At 46.7% G+C, this 16217-nt stretch overlaps 1 protein-coding gene across 7 annotated transcripts in view; it reads right to left on the bottom strand.

Annotated features, from left to right (window-relative positions):
- Positions 1-16217, bottom strand: part of GRIK4 (glutamate ionotropic receptor kainate type subunit 4) — a 456420-nt gene that overhangs the window by 149210 nt on the left and 290993 nt on the right. For all 7 annotated transcript variants that reach the window (XM_082339798.1, XM_082339799.1, XM_082339802.1 and 4 more), the window contains 2 exons: positions 14145-14323; positions 9799-9852 (listed from right to left, as the gene is read on the bottom strand). In XM_082339798.1, the coding sequence (XP_082195924.1) occupies positions 9799-9852; positions 14145-14323 (233 nt within the window). The remainder of the gene's footprint in view (positions 1-9798; positions 9853-14144; positions 14324-16217) is intronic.

Genomic DNA, 16217 nt, shown 5'->3' with positions numbered 1-16217 from the left:
CATATATCCATTCTGCCCAAACAAGATACAGACTAGGGCATGGAGGGGTTATTTCTGCAAGACTCAGCAGGACCTGGCTACTCTTTGGGAATCCAGGGAGCTGTGAGTTTCTACTGCTTCCAGGGCCCCGTGGGCCCTCGATCCAATCAATCATCCTCCCCCCTCTCCAGGAAACATTCCCAACCGCAGGCTGCTATGAATTGTAATGCCCTCAACCACATGTAGGGTAGGATGAAATAAGTCCAGGGCTGGAAAGACCCTCAGAGATCACCTAACACAACATCGTAATTTTCAGATGAAGAAGCTGAAGCCCAGCAAGGAGAAGTGGCATGCCTAGATAAATGCAGTAGAGTGAGGTGGCTAAGAGCTAGCTGCCTGGGTGTGTGATCTGACTGTACTACCCTGTGCAGAGTATCAACACTTTATGAGCCTCAGCTTTCTCATCTCTAAAATGGGGATAAAATAGTGTTCTGCTAGAGTTGTTGTGTGAGGTTTAAACGAGAAAATAACTGAGAAGCACTTATTACAGAGCTTTGCATGTAGAAGGTAGTCAATAAATATCAACTATCATCACTATTACTATGTCACCCAGCTATTTAGCAGCAGGGCCATAACTAGAAGCCACAGCTGCTACACTGCCCATCCTCTGTATGATGAGGCCTCCTGCTGATGTAACCCTTCCTCATGCAAATGTGACCCTACAGGTGCTGGTGTAACCTTGTCCCATGCAGGTGTAACCCTTCGGGTGCTGGTGTAACCCTGGCCCATGCAGGTGTAACCCTTCGGGTGCTGGTGTCACCCTGCCCCATGCAGCTGTAACCCTACAGGTGCTGGTGTCACCCTTCCCCATGCAGGTGTAACCCTACAGGTGCCGGTGTCTCCCTGCCCCATGCAGGTGTAACCCTACAGGTGCTGGTGTCACCCTGCCCCATGCCTTCTGACACCCAGCCAGCACTTGGCCCCTTCTCTCTAGATTCCCCAAGGGAAAAACTCTGAGATGCCGGTGCCTCTAAACACACAGTACAAATGGCCCCCTACCCTCCAGCATGCTGGTGGTGGCATCAAGAGCACGGTGCTCTAGCCTCACCTGTGGCAGGAAAATGAAACGGTGGTCACCACATCCAGCGAGCCATGCTGCCTGCAATGCCAGTGGCAGCCCAGGTGGCCCACCGACCATACAGCCCCCTGCTTCCGGTGCCCATTTCCTACCTTTCCTTGACATTTCATGATTCTGGCCCTGACCCTGAATCTCCACACTTCTCCCTGCCAAGGCAGCAGCTCCCTCCTTTGGCACAGGGCTCATCTGTGCTCGCTGACAGTAGATTAGGGTGATTTTCTTTTCTTTATTAGGCAGTGATTACAAATCTCCCTGGGTTCATTAGTCGCTGGATAATCCTCCCAGATTTATTAGCTCACATTGCACTTCCTTCTTCACCTCTTCTCTTCAGATGGCATCTCTGCTGTCTCAGCGGTCGACTGGGCTTTGCCCAAAGGCTCTTAATTCTTCACGTCCTTTATCCAAACTACCATCAGTCTTGCGGAACAACGGTTCCTGCAGCCAAACCCAGAGGCTGACTGGAGGACAGAGACTCCTTCCAGACTAAAGAGTGGAATGAGCCCAGAGAATCTACACCTGTCCAGTGCAGTCCCCACCTGGAAGCGCCAGACAGGACCCTCGGGCCAGCAGCCCACCTGGGCAAGAGCATTCGAGGTGCAGACCCTTTTAGTTATAAGGGAGCTGACGCCTTTATAACGAAGTGCTCATCTCCATGGATACGGTCAGGTAGCCTCTAAACAGACATGCCAGGGCTTGGGATGCTAATTGCTTTTCCAACATGCGCAAAAGAGACGTGTGATGATCATTAATCATTTAATAATGTGGCAGATATGGGTAGCCGATCAGCACACTCATTTCCTGTCTCCCTGGACGCATGGTACATGATGTTTCCCCATCTCACTTTCGGTAGGTGTGAGTATGTGACTACATTCTAGCCAGTGGGATTGTGAGGAGAAATACCATGTGCCACTTCCAGGCCTGGCCCCCAAAGCCCTCCTGTGTCTGATCCTTTATGTTTTTCCCCATTCCTGGCCTCTCAGAGGACACATTAGAAGCTAGAAGAAGCCTGGGCCCCCAGAAGACCTTCTGGAAGGCTGCCTGATGATGAGGAACACACTTGGGGGACTTCGATTGAGTGAGAAATATACGCCTGCTGTGTGAAGCCATGGGATTGGGGTTTATCTGTTAAAGCAGTTGGCATTGCCTACTGAATACAAAGTGTTATCCATTGCTATTTTTTAACTTTACCAAAATTTCTTGAGATGGATATTATTATTCACATTTTACATATGAGGAAACTGAGGCCCCCAAGAGCATCAGGGCACACAGCTAGGAAGCTCCCAAGCTGGGGATTTTCACCAGGTCTGATGGACTCAAGGACTGGTTTTTACACACCAGCTTCTTTCTCCCATTATAAAGCTTCTTAATCAGGACTCTCAACTTCAGCCACGTGGTCTTGCTTCTTTCAGTTGGAAAACTCCAAATAGAAACAAGAAACACATCTGAACACTTCAAACCATTAAGATGGCTATTATCATAAAAACAAAAAGGAACAGGTTTTGGTAGGATGTGGAGGAACTCAAACCCTCATACATGACTGGTGGGAATAAAAATGGTACAGCTAGAAAGGAGTTTGGCTGTTCCTAAAAAATTAAACATAGAATTACCATATGATCCAGGAATTTCACTACTAGATATATACCCAAGAGGATTGAAAGCAGGACTCGATCAGGTATTTGTTCACCTATGTTCATTGCAGCACTATTCATAATAGCCAAAAGGAAGAAGCAACCTAAGCGTCCACATGATGGATGAAGAGATAAAGTGTGGTATAGACATAAAATGGATTATTACTCAGCCTTAAAAAGGAAGGAAATTCTGACACACAGAGACCCCTGAAGACATTATGCTAGGTGAAATAAGGCAGGCACCAGAGGACAAATATTATCATTTCACTTATATGAAGCACTTAGAATAGGCAACTTCATAGAGACAGAAAGCAGAATGGTGGCTGCCAGGGACCGGGAGGAGGAGGGAATGGGGAGTTATTGTTTAACGGGTATAAAGTTTCAGTTTGGGAGGATGAAAAATGTTCTAGAGATGGACGGTGGTGACGGTTACACAACAATTGAGTATACTTATTGCTACGGAATGGTACACTTTTTAAAATGGTAAATTTTATGTATACTTATCACTTTAAAAAAAAGAGTTAAAAAAAGAATGAAGTTCTGATACATGTTATAACATGGATGAACCTAGAAAACATGCTGAGTGAAATAAGCCAGACACAAAAGGACAAATATTACGTGATTCCACTATTATGAAATATCTAGGATAGGCAAATTCATAGAGTCAGAAAACAGCTTAGGAGTTATCAGGGCTGAGGGGAGGGGGAACGGGGAATTACTGCTTAATAGTTAAAGAGCTTCTGTTTGGGGTAATGAAAAGGTTTTAGAAATAGGTAGTGATGATGGTTGTACAACATTGTAAATGTAATTAATGCCACTTAATTGTAAACTTAAAAATGGTTAAAATGGCAAATCTTATGTTACATATATTTTACCACAATAAAAACGTTCAAAAAACAAAGAGAGCAACAAATCTGGATAAAGGCAGGAACAAATTTTCGAGGTCGCTCATGCATCTGTGTCCTTTGTGTCTTTGCAGAATAATTTTCTTGTTCGCCTTGCTTTGTCCCTTATTTGGTCCATCTTACTTTGGCCTGGACTCTTGACCCCTTACCTTGGCCAACCACCAGGACCTGCTTCCTTCTCGTTCCTCTCCAGATCCCTGGCCAGGGGCACATCCTGGTTCTCAATTTACCATAAAAGTTCTCATGATTTGGACCCCAGGAGCTGACCCTCTGGCTGGGTTCCCACCTTAGCCAGGTGCCTTCAGGTGACCCATTCCTACCTGTTGATCAGAGGTTTGTTCCCCTGATGGGACTGACCCCTGACCCATCAGAACCAGAAGCAGGGGCAAGAAGCTGTCTCACGGATCAAACCTCTGACACTAGTACAAACTACCCCAGATGCTATTTCGAAAAAGATATATAAATAAAAGACCTGGATATTTGTTTGCTGTTTGCTATGACTGTGTGCCCTCAACAGCTACCAACTTCCTGTCCGTGACTTCTTCCTTTGTTCTGCAGCAAGTCTGCCCCTGTTCCTGGGTCTCTGCCCTCTTGCTGAAGTGTCTCTCACATTTGTCACACACCTCACTGAGCCTGGGCTTCCACTGGACCCCCAGACCTGGCTCTTCCCTGGACCTGTGGAGTTCCTCCCCGCTCTTCCCGTCATAGCTGCAGGATCCTCCCCGCCAGCCTCAGCTCTCCTGGCCCAACCTCTCCTTGCATCAGTCACCTCCGTCACTCAAAGCTCAAGGCTGGCACACTCACTCTCCCTGCTGGCCAGACCCCGATACAAAGAAACTGTGCCTTCTATAAGGTCAAAATGAATTGATGGTTTAGAAGTTTGATTCATGGTGGCTATTTCTGTCCCAACTCTTGTGATGGATAATCAACTGATGGAGTCCAGAGCAGTCAAACAAATCCAGTGATTACAGATGCCCTAAATCAGTCTTAACACCTGGTGGGACAGAGGTATGAAGACCTGACCAATTACTCAGTAATTACTGACACCAGCAAACCCTACAATGGTTATGCACAATAATTGAACTACCTAGTTCTAGTCATTCTCTGGAAATTAATAAAATGGCATTTTAGGAGTCACTTTTATAGGCCATTAGAGGCTGGGCAGCAAAATAAAATTCTCCTGCTCTTTTCAGTACATGGGAAGCACAAATAGGACTTTTTAAAATAATACCTTCCCTTTACTAAACTTGTACTGTGAGTCAGTTTCTGTGTGGGTATTATCTACTGAGGCAGGTGTTATTAGTGTCCAACAGCTGATGAGGTCACTGAGGCTCAGAGACATTAAGTAACTTGCACAGGATCACACAGCTGATCGCAGGTCAAACTGGAATTCTTAGTCATGTCTACAAATGCCAAAGCCCACACCTTTGTGCTAACTCTCAAAAAGCTAATCTGAGTGCCCGCTGCATCACTGTGGCAGAATTTAGAGAGATGGGACATGATGGGGATCCTTGAGGAATTCAGACAAGAAATAAATAAAAATTAAAGTCTGGGTGGCATCTGTATTTGGGGAAAGGGACTGGAGAAGCACAGAGGCTCCCTTATGAACCTCTACATAAAGCCCCTAATGCTCTGGCCCAAGACTCCAACAGCAACTGGGCAGAAAGAATGGACTTAAAAATAGTTTCTTTACTCCTCATAGAGGTCTGTCCCTTCCAGAAAGCCAAGGCACTAATGAGAAGCATCCAGCATATTCTCTCACTGACTGATTTTTGCAACAGCTTTGCTTCTATTTTCTTGGCTATTACTCAGCCATCATCATTCATGCAGTTACTTTTCTGATTTCCTCTTGCAAACTTACAAACTGTGTGAATCCTGTTAATTCCAAGTTGAAAGAACTCTCTGACTGAGGCACGCTCCCAAAGCTCATCTCGTTCTGTGCCCACCCAAGAAGGACAAAAGCTCTTTGAAAGCTGAAAGTATCAGAGTGTTACAAAAAAAATACAGTGCCTTAGCATACGGTATTTGTTCTTCTCTTTCTGACTTACTTCACTCTGTATGACAGGCTCTAGGTCCATCCAGCTCACTACAAATAACTCAACTTCGTTTCTTTTTATGGCTGAGTAATATTCCATTGTATATATGTGCCACATCTTTATCCATTCATCTGTCGATGGACATTTAGGTTGCTACCATGTCCTGGCTATTGTAAATAGTGCTGCAATGAACATTGGGGTACATGTATCTTTTTGAATTATGGTTTTCTCAGAGTATATGCCCCATAGAGGGATTGCTGGGTCATATGGTAGTTCTATTTTTAGTTTTATAAGGAACCTCCATACTGTTCTCCATAGTGGTTGTATCAATTTACATTCCCACCAACAGTGCAGGAGGGTTCCATTTTCACCAGTCTTTCCAGCATTTATTGTTTCTAGATTTTTTGATAATGGCCATTCTGACCAGTGTGAGGTGATACCTCATTGTAGTTTTGATTTGCATTTCTCTAATAATTAGTGATGTTGAGCATCTTTTCATGTGCCTCTTGGCCATCTGTAATGGGATTTTTAAAAAAAATGGTACCGATGAACCTAGTTGCAGGGCAGGAATAAAGACATAGACATAGAGAATGGACTTGAGGACACGGGGTGGGAGGGGGAAGCTGGGGCGAAGTGAGAGTAGCATCGACATATATACACTACCGAATGTAAAATAGTTGGCTAGTGGGAAGCAGCAGCATAGCACAGGGAGATCAGCTAGGTGCTTTGCGAGGACCTAGAGGGGTGGGATAGGGTGGGTGGGAAGGAGACGCAAGAGGGAGGGGATATGGGGATATATGTATGCATATGGCTGATTCACTTTGTTGTACAACCAAAACTAACACAGTATTGTGAAGCAATTATACTCCAATAAAGATCTATTAAAAAAAATATAATGCCTTCAAAACATATAGTACTTGGCAATTTATAATGCAGTTTTCTTTATCCTCACAACAACCCCGTAAGATTTGATTATCCCCCACTTTACAAAGGAGAAAGCTGGGGCCCAGAGAGTCAACGTGACTCCCCCAAAGTCACACAGTGAGTATAAGGCAGAGTGGGGACTTGACCCAGGTCTCCTGACTTCACAGGCCAGTGCTTTCTCCACAAGATTCATCATCACAATCATTATTACCATGTTTGAGAAGAGGGAGTGGTGGGTTGCAGCGTGGGTGACGCTTTCTTAAACATCTCCAGGCCAAGCAACTGCGCATTATTCTCACTACCATCCTGGGAACTTATCTTCCAAAAGACTAGCCTCCTTCAATCTGCAAAGACACCTCCGTGACTCCTTGCTGCCCCACTCCTTCCTCCTCTGCTGCCCTGGCTAACTGAACATGGGGGGTGCCCCTGGCAGGTGGGCACAAGGCAGGCGGCCCCTGGCTTGCCTTTTCCCTCTCCTCCCCTCTACTTCCCAGGCTCCCCAAATGGAACACAATTGGAGTTTCATCTCTCTCTATTCTTCTGCTAACTTGCTGGGCTCCCCCAGATGCCTCCTTACGTTAGGCAAATGCTTTTGCATTGCTCTGGGAATAGTCTAATCCTTTTCTACCCTTTTCCATGTTAATGCTGTGATTTACAGCAGCAGTGTTAGACAGGAAAAAATAAATAAGCAAACAAAGAAGTTCCTTGTGCTTTACATTTCGAGGGCTAGAGACTGGGAGGGGGCGTGAGGGGGACTTCTGGGGCTCTAGCAATGGGCTATTTCTGGATCAGGGTGCTGCTGACACAGGTGTGCTCACTTGGAGAATGTTCATTCAGCAGTGCACACATGATTTGTGTGGCCTTCTGTATGTATGCTAGACTTCAGTGGAAAAATTCCAACAGTGGAACCGGCAGGTTTGTGGTGGGGCAAGCCTGCCGTGGAGGGAGTCCCTACACCAGAAAAGCAGCTATGCTGGATTCTTCGAGGGGCCTTTCAACCCTGAGAGCAAAGGCCTGTAGGATGCTGCAGGCAGAACAATTCCACAGCAGCCCCAAGAAAGGGCTGCTCACGACACTCCAGCTGGAAAAGAACAGGGACCACAGAATCCCAGCCTGTCTCTTTGGGCAGCCATCTCCTCAGCCTCGCAGGACATTTCAGGAGACCTGGTCCCTAAATCCCGGAATGGACACTGCACAATCACCTAGGTTACCCTACCACCTGTGTTGGCCAAGAAAGGCTTAACTTCTAGGTAACCTTTTCCATTTTAAGATTCAAGAGTCATAACGGTGAGGTTGAATTCTGCTCCCTAAACACATCAAGGATCTTGCATTGATACCTGCCTTACATCTTTTAAGTAGGTTACTTTCATGAATGGCTACAAATAGACAAATGAATAATTATTAACTGGCACACCCATTCCTGGAGCAGTGCATAAGTTTGAAGTCACTCAAATCTCCAGGTATGTGAATATGCTGTTCCTCATCCCCGAAAGTTCTTCCCTTCTTTGCTTGTCTAGGAAAAAGCCTACCTATCTTTCAGGGTGTAGCTTAAAGGCCCCTTCTGTGAAGCATTCCCTACCTGCTCCAGCTAGAGCAAGTGACCCCTGCTCTAGGGTCTAAAGCATTTTGTGTACACGTCTCATAGAATTTGTCACTATGCAATAGGACAGGTACCTTGCAATAGTTTTTTCCTGGGCCAGTTTGGTTTCTTATTCCCATTTTAATTCCGAATGCCTGGCCCAGCTCCTGTTACATCAAAGCACGTCTGGATGAAGGGGCTACTTAAATGATCTGGATATCTCGCGCATTTATAAAATAAATAAGGGCATAAAATAATTAAACCTCTTCTCTGAATGACTGTTTATAACAGCTCTATCTGTAATAGCCAAAAACTGGAAACTACGTCTCTCCATAGGTGGATAGTTAAGCAAACTGGTACATCCACACCAAGAAATACGACTCGGCAATAATAAAGGGCAAACTATTGATTTATGCAACACCTCTGATGGATCTTGAAGGCAGTACTCTGAGTGAAAAAGGTTAACCTCAAAGGTCATTTACTCATGATTCCATTTATATAAAATTAGGAAATTCAGAAATAGAGAACAGATCAGCAGTTGCTAGAGGTTAGGGATGGTGGGAAGAAGGGAAGTGGGTGTGACTATAAAATGGTAGCTTGAGGGAGATCTTTGTGGTAATGAAATAGTTTTGTAATCCTGATTGCCGTAGGAGTTACACACATCTACACACGTCTTAATAGCTTTGATATTTTGATATCCTGGTTTTGATATTTACTGTAATAATGTAAGATGTAACCATTAGAGAAAAATGGGTTAAAGGTACATGGTACCTCTCTGTATTATCCTTGCAACTTCCTGTAATCTATAATACCTATAATAATAATAATCTATAATAATCTCAAAACAAAAAGTTATAATTTTTTTAAACCTGTTCTCTGAGGTTCTTTCTACTCTCTAATTGAGTGTGTCTATACTTCACAACAACCTTTCACATCTCTTAATGTTTTACAATTTCAAAATATTTACACGCAGATTAAATTACATCATTTCGAAATGACGGCAACTCCATAATGTAGCTGTCCTTATGCCCATTTTACAGATAAGGAAACCAAAGCTCAGTGCTTGTTGAAGGGTACAAAGTTGGTACATGGCAAAAATAGTGCTCCAACCTGACTCAATAAAATTTCTACAGAACTGTCTTCTCAGCTGCAAAACAAGGGGATTTGGCAAGAATGGCCTCTGGAGGTGTATCCAGTTATAACACCTTTGTACATAGGACACGCATACTTTTTGTGCTCTAGCTTTCCTACTTCTGAGCCAGCCAGCATAAGGGTCTGGCTGTGTAGAGACTGGACTGCAGGCCAGTAACTGGACCTATAGAGGAGAGCATCCATCAGAGGGCTCAGTGCTATGTTGCTGGTGGCATCTGAATGGAGGCATTAGATTCCCCAAATTTCCATTCTCTCCAGGCTAAGAATTGCTGGGATGAGAATCCCAGTGGCTCCTGGGTTTCCATGTTTCTCAGATGCCCTGCCTCTCTGGCTGGCTTCTGCTCCTCTGTTCCATTTTCCCTACTTCCCATCTCCCGGGCTTCATTCCGTCACACCCCACGGACCCTAATTAATGATACTCTCTATGCCAAGGAGGTGAGCTGTGAAAATGTCTTACCAGATTAGTGAAGATGTATGTGTAATAGGCTGACACCATCCCCAGTTCCGCTGCCTGCAAAGGGAAGAGAAGGAGATTAGAGAGGAAAATAAAAACCCGCTGGAAATGCATGAGCAGGGAGGGCTCCAAATGTCCGCCCCTGGTCTGGTCCACTATCCTTCAGCACCAGCAGAGCAGACCATCTTGACTGATTGTTTCTTACATTGCCCTCGACCTTGGAGGATGGAGCACAGAAACCCTGGCCTCTAGAGTAGGGTCCCTCCCCCTCTACCCCACTCCCCACCCCTGCAGTGACACTCCTAGTAGCTGATATTCTCAGGTAAAACACATTCCCATGGATATAACTGGGTATTCTGGAAACCAAAGTGACCTTATGGGAAATGAAACAAATAATAAAACAGACTATAATCATTATCCCCACAACCATTAACAATACCAATGGCTAACACTCACTCACTGTTCAGTCTGCACCAAGCACTAGAAAGCATTTTACTTGGGTTAACCTGATGAGGTAGGCACTATTACTCCTTCACCACCCACATTTGACAGCTGAGGAAACCGAAGCACCCAAGGCTGTGCAACTTGTCCAGAAGATCACACGTCTCATAAATGGAAAAGATGAAATTAAAGCCAGGCAGCCTAATACTCCCCTTGGAGGGCTATGATATTGATGGAACTACTGACACACTTCTCTTAGGGGCCGAGGCATAGATAGGAGAGAGTCTGTGGGTTGTAGGCAATTCCCAAATTAACTCCACCCCTAGTGGGATGAGAGTGAGCGAGACTCATAAGTGTATTCCTGAATCTGCAGTAATGTTGGAAACAGGCGAATCATTTGCAAACTTTGGTCCTTTAGTAGTAGTGAGGAGCAAGTTGCCTGTGACATGCCCTTGGTCACAGTGCATCAGCAAGGCTCAGCCCACGGTTGAGAGCTGTGACTTCAGAAGGGCCTCTTTTTGTCTGACCTTCGTAGCCATCATAAATACCCCTAAGCAACCTTCCCTGTCGGCGTGCCTGGCTTGGAGTGTGACAGGTGCTGTAGACGCCGACAAGGAGATCACGGAAATAATGAGCCCAGCTCTCCCCAGGGCCCTCATCCCTCCTGACAGTCGGTTAGATCTGCATCATGTAGCCCACAGCCCTGGGCCCCTGGGAAACCATTTTTGTCATGACTACTGAGGTGCATGGGGGGAAAAAACAAGGCCAGGGATGATTAAATTTTCCCCTTACATCATGTTGATCCCCCAAGGAACTCCAATAACTTTGTGAGCATTCTCACAGGAACCTTCACAGGCTCCTTGAAGGATAGGCCAGGGTAATTATATCACTGCCATTCCAATGGGAAACAAATGCCTGGGGCAAGATTACACTGGGGGTCCTGATAGAGCCCAAGGACCCTGACGGGAGGCTCCTCCTTCCTCCAGCAAAGCTACATTGCCTCCTCCACTTCCAAGAAGATGGTGGGGCACGATGCTCACCTCCATCCCTTCCCTCCCCCACTGCTGTCCGTATACTAATGCCCTTGCCTCTCACCACTGCCTAGGCCAGCGAGAGTCCCCGGGTTACAGGGATGGGCTGGGGGCATGGGGCTGGGAGAGGGCACCGTCAGATGGTTAAAACCCACTTTGTGAAATCTGCTGTCCTAAAAATAAGAGACAAGAGATCCTTGGATTTTAAGACCTGAATTCTGGGTAAACATGGAGTTCGTTGCCAGAACAGCCGCTCAATAAAGTAGGGGATTACTCTGAAAATCCTCCTGAAATCAAGAGGCAGCGGGGTGCTGCCTAGTTCTGGGGCCAGGCTCAGGAGTGCACACCGAGACTCCCAGAAGCTCCGTACAGCCTCTGACCACACTGCTTCCCACACTGAGCTCATCCTCCCTGAGGCCCCTCAAGGCCGGGTTGTAGCCCCACGAAAGAGGAGTCTGGAGCTCCAGGGAAACATGCGGACTGAGTCCAGGACGGATGCAGGGCCGGCCTGCTGGGGCTGCTAGGAATTCAAATGGGAACAAGGTTTCCCGAAACCTCGCTGGTCACTGATGGATTTGGTTCCAAGGTCACAAGGGCTGAGTCTGACAGGGGGCCTCAGGAAAGCCTGCACCCAGCAGAACCATTTGCTAATAATGATCATTACAAGGGAATTTCCTTCAAATGCACAGCCATAAAAAAAATTAAAGGCGTTTATAATGAAAATACCCACTATTGGCAAGGGTGCTATAAGACACCTATGTGCTGTTGGTGGGAGTGTAAATCCTTACAGCCTTTCTAAAAGGCAATCTGGCAAATCATATCAAAATCCTGAAAAGCATGCATACCTTTAACTCAGTAATTCCACTCTTAGAAATTTATGCTCAGAAAATATTCATGAATTTGCATAAAGATTTATGTACAAAGATGTGCATCCCAGCATTATTTATTATAGCAAAGATTGAAAACAACCTGTATCTCCAACAATAAAGGATGGTTAAATAAATTATGGTACATCCATGTGATAGGAAATGATGCAGCCATTAAAATATTTGTAGAAAAATATGCAATGACATGAGAAAAATGCATGGCATATTATTAAGTGGAAAAAAAAAACAGTTTTCCAAAGAGTGTGTGCAGTGTGATAATAATTTTGGAAAAGGAAAAAATGTGTCTGTAAAGGCAGAAAGGCTAGACATCAAAATTTAATAGTGGTTCTCTCTGGGTGATGGAATTGTGAATGATGTTTATTTTTTTCTGTGTGCTTTTCTGTACTTTCCTAAATTTCAACAATGAAATACACATATTAAGAAGAGGGGGGAGGCAACTGCATATGCTGGGAGCGATGAAATATTCCTGGGCAAGGGCTGAGCCTAAAAGACTTCCACCGGGGGCCCGTCCAGGTAGGAACCAGCTACCGTAGGTTCCGACCCGCCCCTGGCAAGGGGACTGAGGGAAATCTATCTCACTCCCTACTCCCCACCTTCCTGAGGACTCCTCAGCCTCTATCTCTCGTGCCCTGAAATTTAGAGGAGCTTTTCTGTCTTTGATGACTTCCTCGATCATAGTTCCAGACATAAGAGAAGAAAGAGAAAGAGAAAAATTCTGTGTTTGAGTGTGTCTGTGAGTTGGGTATACCAACACAGACAGACGTGGGTTTGGAGCTGTGGAAAATTACTATAGCAACAGGCTGAAGGGACAGCCCGCAGTACTCAGAGAACTCATTCTAATGTCTTATTAATTCTGAGACAAAACTAGCTGGGGTGGGGAGGTTAGGAGACAGCGAGGGAAGGAGAGGAAGAGAGAATCATCGCGTGTCTGCCGGCCTCCTCATGGCTCGGCAGAGGTTAATGAGGAACCTCACTCCCCCACTGGAAGATGGCAGGTTGCGCTTAAATGTGCAATTAAAATGGCATTAGAAGAGGCCAATGTGCCTGGAGAGGCTGGGGGAGCTGCCAGAGCCATGGCGGAGCCTGGAAGCAGGGTCTACTCTTTCTGGGGCTGCTTGCCTAGCTGAACCACCAGCCCAGGAAGTGGAGCCAGTGATTCCAAGGATGCCAGCAGTTTGCAGCTTTGCAGCTGTTTGTCCAGAGTGGACCCCCAGGCATTGACTTCTCTCTCTCTCTCTCTCTCTCTCTCTCCATTTCCATGTGTGTATGTTGATTCAGGGGCTAGCACCCTGCCCCTCTGTGTCCCGGGGGGGTAGAAGAAATGGGCTGATTTGCTGTTAAGGGAACCAATGCCAGCTTCGCTCTGCTCCTTACAGGGCCAGGGGTTGGACAAAGCTGCTCATCTCGCAGAGTCTCAGTTTCTTCATCTGCCGAGGGAAGATATCACACCCACCTCACGTGGTCATGGAGAGGATTACACTGAGAAATTACATGACAGCACTTGGTGAACTGTAGTACACGTGTAAGGATTACACACATGCCCGAGATTCAGTAATACACACGGATGTGACTGCCCTGGTTGTCAAAATATGGAGATGCTTCTACTCCTTTTGGCAAATAGCCTCTGTCCCAAGTGCCCAAGTGATCCACCCCCCCCCAGCCCCTCCTAGGAACCCCTGGACCACAGAGCCCCTGGCAGGTCTAGGCTTGGCCAGTGTTTCAGCTGGTGGTTGCCCTGTTGCACCATGAGTTCCATGTTTCTACGGCATTGCCATCACCCTGCTTTCTCCTTTCAGCTCTCGGGAGCCGCCCATTGGAACTGAAGCACACAGAGGCTTGTCAGGGTCAGGAGTCCAGCCCCGGGCTCCTTCGGCCTCGGCCCAGGAGGATGGATGCCCAAGGCAAGAAGCGAGCAGAGTGCCAGCTCAGAAGGAGGGGGAGGGGGAGGACTGCTCGGCGCCCAGCGGCACCCGCCCGGCCCAGCGCCCACCTTCAGGAGGATGGTGTGGGACATGGAGGCGTTGGCATGGATGATGATGGTGGCTGTCTTGTCGTCCCGGATCTCCTTGAGGAGCGGGGTGGGGTCCCTAGTGTCATCCAGCATCCGGACCGAGAGCGTGTCCTTGGAGATCAGGAATTGCCGGAGCAGCTTCTCGAGGTTTAAAAGGCCTGCAGGGGAAGAGAGGACAAAGCCCCTGAGGGTCCACGGCGCTGCCTCGGGAGACACGGGAGCCAAAGCAGGACAAGCGAAGACTCGGGCGGGAGTCAGGGTCGCGGGTCTGCCCCCTGTTGGCTAAGCAGCCACACCCTAACCTGAGCGAGTCTCTTAACCTCTGGGGCGTCCTGTCACCCCATCTCAAATGAAAAGAACCCTCCTCAGCGCCCAGGGCCTCCCCCGACTCCCTGGGGAATGCTCTTTGAAAGCAGAGCGTGAGGCTCCCTTGAGTCGGACAAGAGAACCCCCACTCCTTCCCACGGCCCTGGGGGCGGCGTTGCTCAGCAGCCAAGACCTGTGCTCAGAGACCACCAGGCCTGGGCTTCCTTCCCTAACTTGGCCACTTGCTCACTGGGTGACCTCATGTGGCTGGGTCTCTTGACCTCAGCTGCTCACCTGAGAAATGAGAATACAGGCAGACCTCGGAGATATTGCATGTTTGGTTCCACGCCACCGCCATAAAGCGAGTCACAAGAATTTTTGGGTTTCCCGGTGCATATAAAAGTTATGTTTACACTATACTGTAGTCTCTTAAATGTGCAATAACATTATGTCTAAAAAAAGCAATGTACATACCTTAATTTAAAAATATTTTATTGCTTAAAAAGGCTAACCATCATCTGAGCCCTCAGTGGGTCGTAATCTTTTTGCAAGAGTAACATCACCGATCACATAACAAGTATAATGATAATGAAAAAGTTTGAAATATGGTGAGAATTTTCAAAATGTGACACAGAGACACGTAGTGAGCAAATGTTGTTGGAAAAATGGCACCGATAGACTTGCTTGAGGCAGGGTTGCCACAGACCTTCAATGTGTAAAAAAGCGGTATCTGCGAAGCGCAATAAAGCGAGGTGTGCCTCGAGGTGTGTAATATCAGCGGCCAGAGCTCAGGGCTGTGGAGAAGATTAAATGAAGTAACACACCAAGTGCTTAGGCCAGAACCTTGCACATGGTGAACCCTCATAAATGTTACATCCAGCCTTTATTTCCATGGTGGAAGTCGGGGAGCAATTCCCTCAAGATCACAAGGCCCAGAAAACAGGTCTAGCGAAAGCCTTTGAACTCCTCAGAGCACCATGGCTGCACTGAGACAAGGTATTATTATGATTATGAAAGAACAGGTCTTGAATTGCATTCCAACAGGCAATCATGTGGGACCAGAACAAAACAGAAAACTGGGATTGTGCGCTAAAGACTCTCCCCTTCCCTCGCTATTTGCCATCTAGCATATATGGGAGGAGGGATTCCAGAAGGATGTCACCGAGACACAAAGGTCTTAATCCTGCTTTGTCTCTGAAAAGGCAGGCCAGGAGGAGGGTGTGTGGTTGGGTGGGAGGTCTCCTGAGAAGACAGCAGTCTCAATTCCAATGGAAAGAGACCTACAGGCATTTGCTCTCAAAAGCCAATCAATGATAAGAGTAACATTTATTGAATTCTTATTGTGTTCCAGGTAATGGGCTAAACATTTTAATGGCTCATCTCATTTAAGTCCTCCCAAGGATCCTATAAAGTATTCGAATCCCACAGCACAGAGGCGAACAGGAGGCAGGAGAGGAATAACTCTCCCAGACACAGTCTGCACACACTGAGGATGGCCCGGGAAGGGTTGCTTTCTAACCAAAGATCCCAGTGCTCTGGTGTCTGTACTGGTTAAGGGAATATTAAATGCGGAGATGTCATGGATATGACCCTCTCTGTTCAGGTCACGCCCCCTCCTGACCCTTGAGAACCAAAAGGTAAGATGGGGGGCATCTGAAGAGCATTCCTAGCACCTCCCTCATTTTGTAGAGAGACGACAGGATGTGCCCAGGAACACAGCTGGGACCAGAATCCCCATTTTCTCGT

Source organism: Balaenoptera borealis (assembly GCF_965194805.1).
Source record: "Balaenoptera borealis genome assembly, chromosome: 11".
Classification (NCBI taxonomy): domain Eukaryota; kingdom Metazoa; phylum Chordata; class Mammalia; order Artiodactyla; family Balaenopteridae; genus Balaenoptera; species Balaenoptera borealis.
The sequence above is the reverse complement of the archived record's forward strand: the minus strand, read 5'-3'. Positions and strand labels throughout refer to the sequence as shown.